The sequence below is a fragment of the Podarcis gaigeae genome (assembly GCF_964106915.1).
Source record: "Podarcis gaigeae genome assembly, chromosome: 10".
In the NCBI taxonomy this organism is placed as follows: domain Eukaryota; kingdom Metazoa; phylum Chordata; class Lepidosauria; order Squamata; family Lacertidae; genus Podarcis; species Podarcis gaigeae.
In genome coordinates, this window is record NC_139686.1 from 29,221,483 (window position 1) to 29,233,844 (window position 12,362).

The 12,362-nt window shown below is 46.4% G+C and overlaps 1 protein-coding gene across 1 annotated transcript; it reads right to left on the minus strand.

Annotated features, from left to right (window-relative positions):
- Nucleotides 1-2,497: 2,497 nt before the first annotated feature.
- On the minus strand, nucleotides 2,498-11,952 carry SLC16A8 (solute carrier family 16 member 8). The gene is made up of 5 exons (XM_083698491.1): nucleotides 11,438-11,952; nucleotides 7,371-7,645; nucleotides 6,617-6,760; nucleotides 5,014-5,883; nucleotides 2,498-3,429 (listed from the first exon to the last, which is right to left on the minus strand). The coding sequence occupies exons 2-5, from the start codon at nucleotides 7,597-7,599 to the stop codon at nucleotides 3,047-3,049; spliced, it is 1,626 nt and encodes a 541-aa protein (XP_083554617.1). The 5' UTR covers nucleotides 7,600-7,645; nucleotides 11,438-11,952; the 3' UTR covers nucleotides 2,498-3,046.
- Nucleotides 11,953-12,362: the final 410 nt, after the last annotated feature.

Genomic DNA, 12,362 nt, shown 5'->3' on the forward strand with positions numbered 1-12,362 from the left:
CCGGATTGGTTTGTGCAGAGGTCATAAGACACTGCCAGCATTTTGCTGTTACTTTCTGGTGCAATTTCCCATCCCTTTTCTTATCTGCCTTTTTGTGGTTAAAAAAATGACAGAGTAGTTGCACTCGAAGGTGTTGGATGGCAACCAAATCTGGAGGAAATAAATAGCCCATCTGGAAATGCTGCCACGTTAAAATAATATTTACACTGGGGGTTGCAGTTTGCAGTCTGCTGCTTTTTGTGCCCTCAGTTTGGCTGAAGAGATCCTGTTGCAAGGGTTTACAGCATAGTTATGAATCCCACTCAGTGCCCAGTATGCTTATCAAAGCCAAAGCACCGTATTTTTCGCTCCATAAGATGCACCTGACGCACCTAGTTCTTAGAGGAGGAAAACGATAAAAAAATATTCTGAATGAAACCGTGGATGTATGATTTTTGTGGTTCATGCTGTGACCACAGACATGATATGTGATTTGATGGTGAGTTTGGGGTAGCCTAATGCAAAAATCCTAAAAATCCATGTGGATCCGTGCTTTGTAACCACGTTTTTGCACCATTGTGGACCCACGAAACAGTGGATGCGTGATTTTTTTGGTGCAGGCGGTAGCCATGGACATGCTATGTGATCTGATGGTGAATTTGGGGTGACCCAATGCAAAAATCCTGAGGATCCATGTGCTTTTACCTCCCCTTTCCCAGGCAGCCTCCTTTATCGCTAGAGTCCCTTATCTTCCTCCCGGTCGCTTGCCAATCAGTTGCTCAGTGGCTTTGTTTCAACACCCCCTTTCCTCTTTCTAAAAAAAAAAAAAAAAAGCATGACCTGCTTTTTGCCCCTGGGCAATTTGGCTCCAGGGCCCATGCATTCGCTCCATAAGACGCACAGACATTTCCCCTTACTTCTTAGGAGGAAAAAAGTGTGTCTTGTGGAGCGAAAAATACGGTAACTTCAGCTGCATAAAGGACTGGCTGAATTTCCAGGATTGTCTGGAAATGAGTTGGAATCAGGCATGTTTAGGATGTTGTGGTAGCGGCAGAGATTATACCACATTATGCTATTGTTTGGAGATGCAAATTAGTAGCACTGGGCTGCCAAAACTGAAGGACGTGTCTGTGACTGAATCTTTGGTGGAGTACAAGAATTAAGTTAGACAATTGTTTTTTATTGGATCTATGGTGCGCGTGTGCATGTGTGCGTGCATGCGTGTGTGCATGTGTGCACACAAGCTTTCAATTTCCAAAGGGCAATTCTTCCAGTAGAATGGAAGGTAAAGCAAATTCTGAATTGGCATACAAAACAGCACAAATATAGGGCATTACTCATGGGTGCTTAGTATTTCTACCTCTGGCTATAGAAAGGCTACAAGCAGCCCTCCTGGGTAAAGAACAAAGGATAGATTTATGTATTAAAGGCAGACTCAGAAGATGCATCCACTTCTTCTTAACCCCTGCCCAGACTCCTGTGACCATCTCATACCATGCAATAAAAGGAAAGGCTTTTTTGTTCATAGGTGCTGCTTAGTCTGGCCTCTTTCCAGCCACAAACCTTTCCCACCAAAGAGGACAGTTGCACAGTGGGGCAGAGGCTTTGAAGTTAAAAGTAGCTAGAGCTACCCTGGCCTGCGGCAATCCCTGGCCAATGGACTAGGCTGGCCATACTGCAAAAAAGAATAACAAGGTTTCTTTCCCTTTTGAAAGAGCGCAACAACCAACAGGTACCATTTTTCCTGCTGTAGCAACACTGAAAAACTTTTACCTGCCGTAGAACACCTCAAAGGGACAGAAGCCCTGTTGTGGATAGAACACTGAGGGTGCATTTTTGCCAAAAAAAGGAAGGCATTTTCCTCTCATTAGGGCTATATTAGAAGGCTGAGCTAATGGCATGACTTACCTCAAATGTTTGCATTGAACATTTACTTGGCATGCCTGAAAGCGTAATCATTCTACCATCTTCCATCCCTGTTTTAGGCCAGAGGGGAAAACCCTCTCTTGTTACACAGTCTGGTCTACATAGCAGCCACCTGACATCCATCTAGGACTGATGGAAGCTTCTTTTTCCAACAGAAATGTGGCCAATAGTTGGCATCTCCTTAGCTACATACCTTCTCTCTCGTTGAAGATTTGGCACACAGCCAGTCTTTCAAAATGGATATATGACTTTCCGATCTATATGGTACTCCTCTCCCCGTTCTACATACGGAAACTGTTAAAGGCTCTGCATCCAGAAGGTCGCAAGCTGACATCTCTAGGTAGAACTGGGAGAGACCTTGGTCTGAAACCCTGGAGAGCGGCTGCCAGTCAGTGCAGACAATACTGACTGCGGTGGACCCAAGAGTTTGACTCAGCATAAGGCAGCTTGCTATGTTCCTAATATGCTCTATACCTTTGACAAAACTGGGAAGACCATGTCCAAGGGTAAGGATTACAATGTGGTGGCCTCCTTTGCTGAGCTCTGGATTAGTAGAGGTAGCTTATAAAAAGGTATCAAAGATAGACTGATCATTAAAATCTCCTAATTTAAGTGTTTGTCAGTACATGGGGGACAACCCCCAGCTGTGTTGAAAAGCATTACATAATTCTGCAAGCCATTCAGGGGAGCCCTGTGGCTTGGATTCCTTCAAATTTCCGTTCACAGTATAGTGGAACCTCGGTTTTCGAACTTAATCCATTCCAGAAAACCATTCGACTTCCGAAACATTTGAAAACCGAAGCATGCATTTCTGGAAGCAATTATGTCCGGAAAACTCAATGCAGAAACCACATGGCATGTTCGGCTTCCGAAAAGCATTCAAAAATAGAAGCATTTACTTCCAGGTTTTCAGCATTCAAAAGCTGAAACGTTCGACTTCTGAGACGCTCAAAAACCAAGGTACCACTGTACCATTGTGCCTTTACACATATAAACATCACTACTCTTGAGACTCGGTCTATCTCATCTCAGCATCCAGAAACAGCAGTTTTCCATGTACGCTCCTCCTTAGGTTGGACCAGACCCCATACAATAGCAACATTACATTGTCTCTTGTTCATCAAAGCTGAGCTCCACATAGCTAAAAACTGTCTCTTTCCACTGTCTGGTCAGCATCGCAGCCCCCCGGTACCAAAGCTACGCCCTCCCCTTCCAGCCTGCCAGCTCCATCCACGTTCCTGTTCTCTGCAATGTGGTTCACTGCATCACCCCCTGCATTGTTAATGTTGCGGGAGAGGTGGTGGTTGTCTCCAGGGTGGTCCTCTGCTTCCGGGACATCTGATTCTGCTTCCTCCGTTTCACTGCCACCTCCGTCTGCAGGGTTCTCTGGCTGAGAGTTCTTCTTTTCCTTCCGGCTCAGGCAGCAGTAAGAAGCCACAGCCAGGAACAGAGACGACAACACAACCTCCGAGCCAGCCAGGTAGAAGATAACCTCGTATTTCTTGAGCGCATCCACCAATCGTCCTGGGATTTTAAAAAAAGACAAAGAGAGAGAGCATAGCATAGCTGTATTATAGCAACCTCCCACAATTTCATGTTGATGCCATATTAAAGCACTTCCTCAGAAACTGGAGCCTGTGCTGCTTGAAAGCTCACAAAATGTAGACATCAAGGCAGAAAATGGTACCCACAGTCAGTATATTTTCCCCTCTCCTTAGTTCCATGCATTCCCCTGCCTGGTCACTGAAGCAGCAGAGATGGTAGGATACAACTATGGAAGAAAGAGGATGAGCAAGTTCTTTCTTTAAGGCAGGGGTAGCTGACTTGTGGCTTCCCAATGGCCCATGATGATGGAAGCTGCAGTCTAACAACATCTCGAGGGCCACATGTTATCCACCCTAGCTTGGGTTGGAGGTGAATCTGGGCTGGCCTGTACGCACACAGCTCACAACCCTCACTTCTAAGTCTTACTCCCCCAAGTTTCTAGTGCTTAACTCTGTTCTCAGTGCTGCTTCAGGGTTCAGTTAATGGTGATGTTAGGTAGCCCATAGGGCTAGCAGGTAGAGGGACTGTGTGCTTGTGGAAGAAAAGCAACAAAGGGAGAGTGATGCTGAGGGTTGCAAAGGTAGGGATCAGGTTCCTTGGGCCACCCTGGAACAACACACTTGGCAATAAATACGCTTTGCCACCACGTAGTATATTAAATGAACCAAGGGGGACTTCATAGGACTTTAAGGCATATGTGTGTAAGAGGTGGAGGGGAGTCAGAATGAAAAAGGATTTAGAGAAAAATAAGATGGCTGGGTCACTTACTCCCAGCACTGTCAGTCATCCCTTTTTAAGCCAGCCAAGATACACACAGAAACTGGTAAGGCAGGCAGGCAGGAATGTGTGCTTTCCATAGTAAGTTGCCTGTTCTTCTTCAGAGAGCCCATGTGCATAGTAAAATGTCAAGTGGGATCTACCTGCAAACTGGAGATGTCCTATCCTGTGAAATAAACCAGTATTCTGGCATGATAGGAAGACACCATGTTAGGTCAGTTTGGCTGGAGAGAGAACAGAATCCCTAAGGTATTTGCAAGCTATTTCAGCAGGAATATTGGCATTTCCAGGAGAAACACATGGTTAAGGTGTTGCACCACCTTCATGTGGCCAAATCTCCTAAGAAGCCACACACCCCTGACCTGACAGCCAGTGTGATGGTTACAGGGTCAGTCTAATCTCTACTCAGCTGTGAAGTCCACTTGGTGGTCTTGGGCCAGCCCTTCTTTCAGCCTAACCTACCTTAAAGGATTGTTGTGGAAAGAAAATGGGAGACGATCAGGCATGAACTCCCCAGAAGAAAAAGTGATTTAATAAAAATTTAATAAAATAATAATTTAATAATAATTTAATAAAAACTAAACCCCCAAACCCTGGCTCCTAACCACAGATATACTGAGACTCATCAGTGGGATGGGATAGCTTTCTGCAAATGTTCAAATGCACCCTGCTCTTTATTATTACTTTTATGAAGTTTTTGTCTTTGGGGTGGGCTCTTTCATGGAAGCCCCGCCCTCAATTAAGCTCTGCGGAAATGAGTGCAGGTAACAGGTGCCCAAGACTTACCTGCGGAGGGAGGTCCGATGAGCACAGCAAAGGCCTCAATGAGCAGCACAAGCCCGATGGCGCTGGAGAACTTCTGTGACCCAATGATGGCCATGAGCACTTCAAACTGCAGGGCCCCCACCATCCCGTAGGAGATGCCAAAGAAAATGCAGAAAATGACAAGGGCCGTGTAATCGGTGGCCCTGGCGCTGAAGATATCTGTCAGGCCATTGAAGAGCATAGCGAAGCTGAACAAGTAGGTCACATGGGGCCGCACCCGCTTCAGCCCAGCAAGTATCCCGCAGGATGGGCGGGCAAAGATGTCTATGAAACCAATGATGGACAGGAGGAAAGCGGCCTCTTTGTCTGGCACTCCTGAGTCTTTGGCATAGTTGACTAGCAATATGGTGGGCACAAAGAGACCTAAGACCATGATGAACTTGGCAATGGCGTAAATGACGAAACCCCGGTTTTTGAAGATAGAAAAATCCAACAGCTTCTTCCCTTTCTTGGGCTTCTTCTTCTTCTTGGCTTTATTTGACTTCTTGGCGCTGTCCGTGGTGCTGACAGCCTCTTCGGCTCTTCCTCCCATGGGCAGCATTTCTTTGGCTTCATACTTGTCCTGGGCTTCCTCTCCTTTCTTCTTCCTGTTCAGCTCCAAGGGTCTCATGACTGCTCCGCAGGTGCAGCAGTTAAGCAGGAGTCCCCCCATGATGAGGAATCCCCCTCGCCAGCCAAACTTCTCCAGCAAGACTTGGCCCAGTGGAGAGAGGGCTGAAAGGAAGACGGGACTCCCGGCCGCAGCGAGCCCATTGGCAAGAGGTCTGCGCTTGTCAAAGTAGGACCCTAACATGATCAGAGAAGGCTGAAAGTTCAGAGCCATGCCTAAACCTGTGGGGTATAAAGGGATTTGTGAATAATAGGTGAGAAAATAGGATTGTGGCCTTAAGAGATGTACAGTGGTACCTCGGGTTACAGACACTTCAGGTTACGTGATTTCGGGTTACGCACTGCGCCGAACCCGGAAGTACTGGAACCGGTTACTTCCGGGTTTCGGCACTCATGCATGCGAAGAGGCACTAAATTGTGCTTTGCGCATGCGCAGAAGCACTGGATCTCGACCTGCACATGCGCAGACGTGGCACTGCAGGTTGCGAACGGTGCGGGTTGCGAACGTGCTTCCAGCACAGATCACGTTCATAACCCAAGGTTCCACTGTATAGGTTTCAAGATCCTGGTTTATCAACTGAGGTCCCCTTTGCACAGCCAGTTCCTGAATATAGAATTCATCCATGCAATTTATAACACTTCAGAGTTATTTCAGACTATTATTTGAAGTTCTATGTCATGAAGACAGTACCTCTTGATTGGGCTCCACTCAATCACAGAATTTGCAAAGCAAACACAGAAGCCTAGCTGATATCACCAATAATGCTCACAAGGAGCCCAAAGGAGCCCAAGAGGTGCATTTAGCATCACGTGTATGAAAATGCTGCGAGCATCATGTTCTTTCCTCCCTTTTGCACTTTCACACCACTCTGACAATTTCTCATGCCACCTATCACTTCCAGATGCATTCCCATGTGGCACTGCTTTCTGCCCAGCCCCCTTGCCCAACGCTAACCTGTCAGCACACCAGCCGTCAGGTACAGCTCAATAATGTTGGTGGTGAAGGAGGCTAGAATCATCCCAGAGGAAGCCAGGAGCCCCCCAACAAGCATCACAGGCCGGCACCCGAACTGGTTCACCAAAATGCTGCTCACCGGCCCTGCAGAGAATCAAAGAAACAAGAAAGGGAGGAAAGGCCTGGGTTAAATAAAAAGGGGAAGAAAAAGTAAAGCGACGTGTGATTTCCTGTTCTCGCTTGGGAGAAGAACTGCCTGAATGTCTGGAAGATGCTCTCTGGCACTCTTATACTTCAAAGGCAAACAGAAAAGTAGCCCCGCACCTCAAACTTCTGACTGCTGGCTATTTGTCTGCAAGCATTTTGTTCTCTGGCCCAGCCATTGACATTGCAATGTGCAAAGCAATGTCAAAGAATGCTTGCCAGCATTCAACCACTGCAACACAAGAAAGTTTACTCAATTAGTTATTTGCTTTCCCACCCCTCAGATCTGGGGGCCAGAAATACTTTGGACTGCAGGGGTCTGGGGCACCAGGGCAGCTGAAGTTATAGGAATCCAGGAGGGGAGCTGCGTGAAAGCTCATTCTGCTCAGAAAAGCGGCAGACTGTCGGTGGGAATGAAGAGAGGTGGTTAAGGAGGCCACTCACAATAAACCAGTGAGATCCTTGGCTAGATCTTTGCTTTCATGGCTGCGTAAATTTTATCAGCACAGACAAGGAAGTGTTTCATGGGACAGAGTCGTGGGATCCTTACCTGTTCCATACAACATAGCCAGCATGATAGATGAGATCCAAGCTGTGTCACTATAGCCCACATGGAAGTCATGCATCAGCTCCTTGAAATATATGCTCACTGCCTTTGGAAAGGCATAGGAAAAGCCAGTGATGATAAAGCAACCAAAGAGTACTATCCAGCCCCAGCCACCATCTGGAGGCTTTGCTCTTTCTGGCAGGTGGCCATCCTCAGCATGGCCCTTCCCCATTGGTCAACCACGGGCAGGAACCCGAAAGCGAGCGAGATGAGTGGTGCTGCAGGAACAGAAGAGAACAGAGGATGCAGATACAGACAAGCAGCTCCCATTGTCTCCCTTCAGCCTCGTTTCTGTTCATGTGCTTCCCCTCCCTCTTTCAATCTGAAGTAGGGCAATAACTATGTCTGAAGGCAAACTCATGCAAGGGACTAACAGTGCTGCTCAACAAGGCAATAGCTGCAGTAAATAAACACTGCAGCATCAAAATGTAGCATAAAGCAATAGGAACTAAAGATGATTAATTAAGACTAAAATGCAACTGAAACACAATTTAAAATTCAGTTCAGATGTAAGAGGCCCAGTTTGTGAAACAAGTTGCTTGAAATGCCTGGGTGAGTAAAAGGATACTTCCCCTTTCTCTGAAAATCCATAAAGATGGCACCAGATGAACCTCTCTGAGAAGGCTATACCATAACTGGGGTACCACTACTGAAAGGGGCCTCTTCCTGTTCCTTACCCACTTGGCTTCATTTGAAGGATCACTCAGAACAGGACCTCTGAAGCAGATCTTAATATTCAGTCAGTATATAAGGGGAAAGTCACTCTTTCAGGGAATCTGGTCTCAAGCCACTTAGGTTTAAATCTCAATTCAACATCAATAATACAACCAAAAACCAATTAATTGTTGTATAACATATAGAACCTCTTCGATTTTTTGAGGGACCTGGGTATGTTTAGCCTGGGAGAAAAGGCAACTGAGAGGAGATATGATAGCCATCTTCAAATATCTCAAGCCTGTTTCCTCCTGCTCTGGAGGGTAGGGCTTGATCCAGTGGTTTCAATTAACAAGAAAGGAGATTCCGACTAAACATCAGAAGGAACTTTCTGACGGTAAGAGCTGTTCAACAGTGGAATGGACTTCCTCATGAGGTGGTGGATTCTCCTTCATTAGAAGTATTTAAGCAGAAGTTAGATGGCCATCTGTCATAGATACTTTAGTTGAGATTCCTGCATTGCAGAGGTAGGACTAGATGCTCCTCAGGGTCCCTTCCAACTCTACAATTCTATGATTCTATAATACTTTCATGGAAACAGCAAGAAGCAAAGAACTGGCATTTCTGGCACAGCTACTTCCTCTGGACAGTCAGGAGACATAGCAACGTATCTCCAGCTTGGAGCCAGAATATCTAGGCTCTGACACTTTCTCTTTCCCCCTTGAGTTTCAGGCTTGTTTATTCCCCTCTGGTCCTTGGATTTCCTCTCCCACTCTTTGTCTAGCTTTAAATGTTAAAGTACCATGATCTGTGGTGTGATTAAAAACCATTAATACCATCTTTTGCTGAAGGCTCTGCATGCTGCTGTAACGCAGAAAACAATGGCCCCTTCTTCTGAAAGACCTTAAACGCAGACAAATAGGCCAAAAGTTGTGACCAAGAGCACAAATTAAGCAATTATTGTGTGAGTGCATGCCAGACAGATTATTTGCCTGTGTGCAATTGCTATGGTTGAGTACAAAAGTGTGGGTGTAAACAGGGGATTGGAAGGGGGCAGTGGAGGTGTCTCAAAGCCTTAAGCTGGTCAAGAATGTCTATGTAAGTTTGCTACCCCCTCCGCAAGTTTTCCAGTGCAACAACACATGACCTTTGTGATACTGAGCATGCTGGCAATGGGGAGGTTATTATAGCATTAGCATCAGGAGGCCATGCTACCAGATCCTGTGGCGCTTCAGTGGCTGTGGCAACACCAATAGTGTCTCGCAGGACTGTAACTACCGTGGTACCTCATCTGTACCCAAGAGGAAGATGTGTACAGCTGATGCCCATTGCAGGGAAACTCCAGGTCCTTACCAGGCACTGGGCTGCGCCAGCACCTGTGGGATCAGCACTGGGCAAGTGCTCTTATGCTGTGTTATCTCTGGGGTTGTATTTATCGCATGCAGCTGTGCTTCCATTCTGTTGCAGTTCGTCTTCCACCTATCACCCACGTTATTCACCTCACTGTCCACTACGGTGAAATTACCTAACTCACATAATTTATGTAATTAATTACATTTTTTGCAATTACATTAGCATTGCGTTATTCCACCCCATTCATTTCAGTGCAAAGGAAACAATGCGAATGGAGGGGCAGAGAAAACTTACATCTGCAGACTAAAAGCACCAGCAGCAGCCAATGCTGATCATATTCCTGGGATTTATTTCCATTCTGGACATGGGACAAATAGTAAGTCAGCATGGGCAATTTCTGCTCTCGTTTCCATTTTCCGCTAGAAATCTCTGGCATCCCTAGTTGTCTCTGGAGGAGAGCCAACACAGCAATACTGATAGAAGCTACAGCACTGGGACTTGGACTTTCACTCCCTGTTTCTGCACTAGATGTCAATTTAATGCTCAGGGCCAGTCCTACCATGAGGCAGAGTGAGGCAGCCACCTCAGGCGGCAAATGTTGATGAGCAGGAAAGAACTGTGTGTGCCTTGTAGCATGCCCTGCACCCTCTAAGCTAGCCTGCTGTCCTCAGGAGGATGCTGTCCCATTTGCCATTGTCAAAGTGACATTCAGCTGCCAGTCTGGTTGGCTTTTGTACATGGAACAGGAACAGGCGCCATCCTGTCTTTTGCTTCAGGCAGCCAAATGTATTGAGCCAGCCTGGAGGACACTTGTGCATTTTTGCCGACATGCAAAGGATTCAACAGGGTAGATCCTTTTGCAATGATGTTTTGTAGACCATATTCATGGTAGTTAATACATTATAGTTGCCAAACACAGAATTTTCAGTGGCACAATAAAAAAGCACTTGAACTGCAAAGTTATCTGCTCCACACAAATAACTCACTGTATTATGAGCCATCATTTAAAATGGCCTTTGCATGGGATCTATAACATGCAGACCAGGGGTGGGGAAACTCTGGCCCTCCAGATGTTCCTGGACTCCAACTCCCATGATCCATCACCACTGACATGCTGGCTGGGGCTGATGGGAGTTGGAGCCCAACAACATCTGGAGGGCCAAAAGTTCCCCAGACCTGATAGAAACCCGCCTTAGAAGCTTGTTTGCCCCCCATTCTCTCAGTTTTGCTAGCCTTCATGGATACAGAGACAGGCTTCCACTTTACTTGTAAATTGCCTCAGTCTGAAGGCTCCAGGAATATAAAAATAAGCAAAACCTAACACCTGGGCAGCAGACTGAACTGGCACAAAAACCACCAGGTAACAGTCTTCCCCGTTTTGTGTTTCTACTTAAATTTTGGTAATTATTTCCACATATGCATATATACATATAGATCAGCACATGCCATTTTTCATGCAGATTGGTGTCCTCTTTCACCATCTTCTTCTTCTTCTTGGTGATGTGTCTCCTCTTTTTTTGGCCACTGTCTCTTAGCCTGAGGCCTACATGTACATATCTATACAGAGCATGTACACGCACACAGAGTCTCACATAAAAATAATCAGACTCCAGGGGAGCAGAGATTTCCCTTCAGGTCCAGTAATCAATATGGCTCATATGCACTCTTTTTAAAACAAGCCAAGACAACATAACCCAGGACACAGGGTTCCGCAAAATAAGGGACTCAACACAAACTCCAAATTTTGTTGCAAGACCCGGGAGGCCAGTTCCTAGGATCCCCAAACCTAAAACAGCAGAGACTCTCCACCTGAATGCACAAGCAGCACAAAGGAAAGCATCCAGGGCAAATTAAGAGCATCCCTTGCTCAGTATGTTATGACACCAGTATTCATCCTGAGTTGAAACCATTTGGGCATCCTCCTTGGGTCACTAATTCCCAACGCATATAACAATGCTAACACCTGACATACAAAATAGCATGCTCCATATTAAAATACAGACCTGGGGTGGGCTGTGCCTTCCCTTTCACTTTTTGACTTCCAAGGAGAAGGATCCAAGGAGCGCTTCCTAGTGCCTGGGGCTAGTTTGAAGAAGGAGGGGACAACCTTTCAGAACTCACTCCATGACAGACATCCAATGAGAACCCCTGGAAGAAGCCTTCTGATTTCTTGCATCCTTCTTTCCTAGCCAGCAGAAACCTCAGCTCTCAAAGATCCTGAAAGCCTGGTGCGGATGGGGTCTTCTTGTGGTGATCAATAGCTGCTTCCAGGCCCTCCTCCAGAGTCCCCTTGGCTCTGCGAAGCCTGCAGCTCAAGCACCAAAGTGTTTACCGCATGGATGTGGGTCAGCAGCTGCTTATGTTTTAAAGTCGCTAAAGAATCATAGGTTGCTGACCTAGCAGAAAGAAACCACTTCTCCACTTTTAAGAGGCTTTCCCAGCCAATGGGAAGGAGCAGAGCCGGCATGCCTGGGCCACAATCCCCCTGTAATCCAGCTTCTCCAAAGTGAGAGGTAGCTGGGAGAGGGCAAGAGTCTTTAAGCTTCCTCCCTCTCTGCTTTTGAGGTTTTCCTGCAGGGTTTGAGGAGGGGAGGGCATTGGTTCTGGCTCCCGAGACCAGGGCATAATAAAGTTGCAGGAATGATGCTGGCAGGATGCCATCCTGGGGCATGACACTGACAAGACACAATCTCAGAGCAGGGAACATGCAGAGGTCAAGATGAACATCCCAGGGAGCCTCATGCCTCTACATTGTCCTATGAGAAGCAGTCGTGTTCAGGGTCAGATTCACCATAGCACTAACATCTAGACAACTATCCCATGCATTCCCTAACCATGCCAATGGTAAGTAAAGCAACAGCTCCATCTGCAGACAATTTAAACAACGACTTCACGTTGCATTTCAGTGCACCTTACAGATGCTTAATT

Bases quoted from the DNA above. Each gene is read 5' to 3' on its own strand.
- SLC16A8 (XM_083698491.1), bottom strand. From the start codon at position 7,599: ATGGGGAAGGGCCATGCTGAGGATGGCCACCTGCCAGAAAGAGCAAAG. The intron at 6,761-7,370 runs GTAAGGATCCCA...GATTCTCTGCAG, and splicing joins GGCTATGTTGTATGGAACAG to GGCCGGTGAGCAGCATTTTG. The intron at 3,430-5,013 runs GTAAGTCTTGGG...TTAAAATCCCAG, and splicing joins CATCGGACCTCCCTCCGCAG to GACGATTGGTGGATGCGCTC.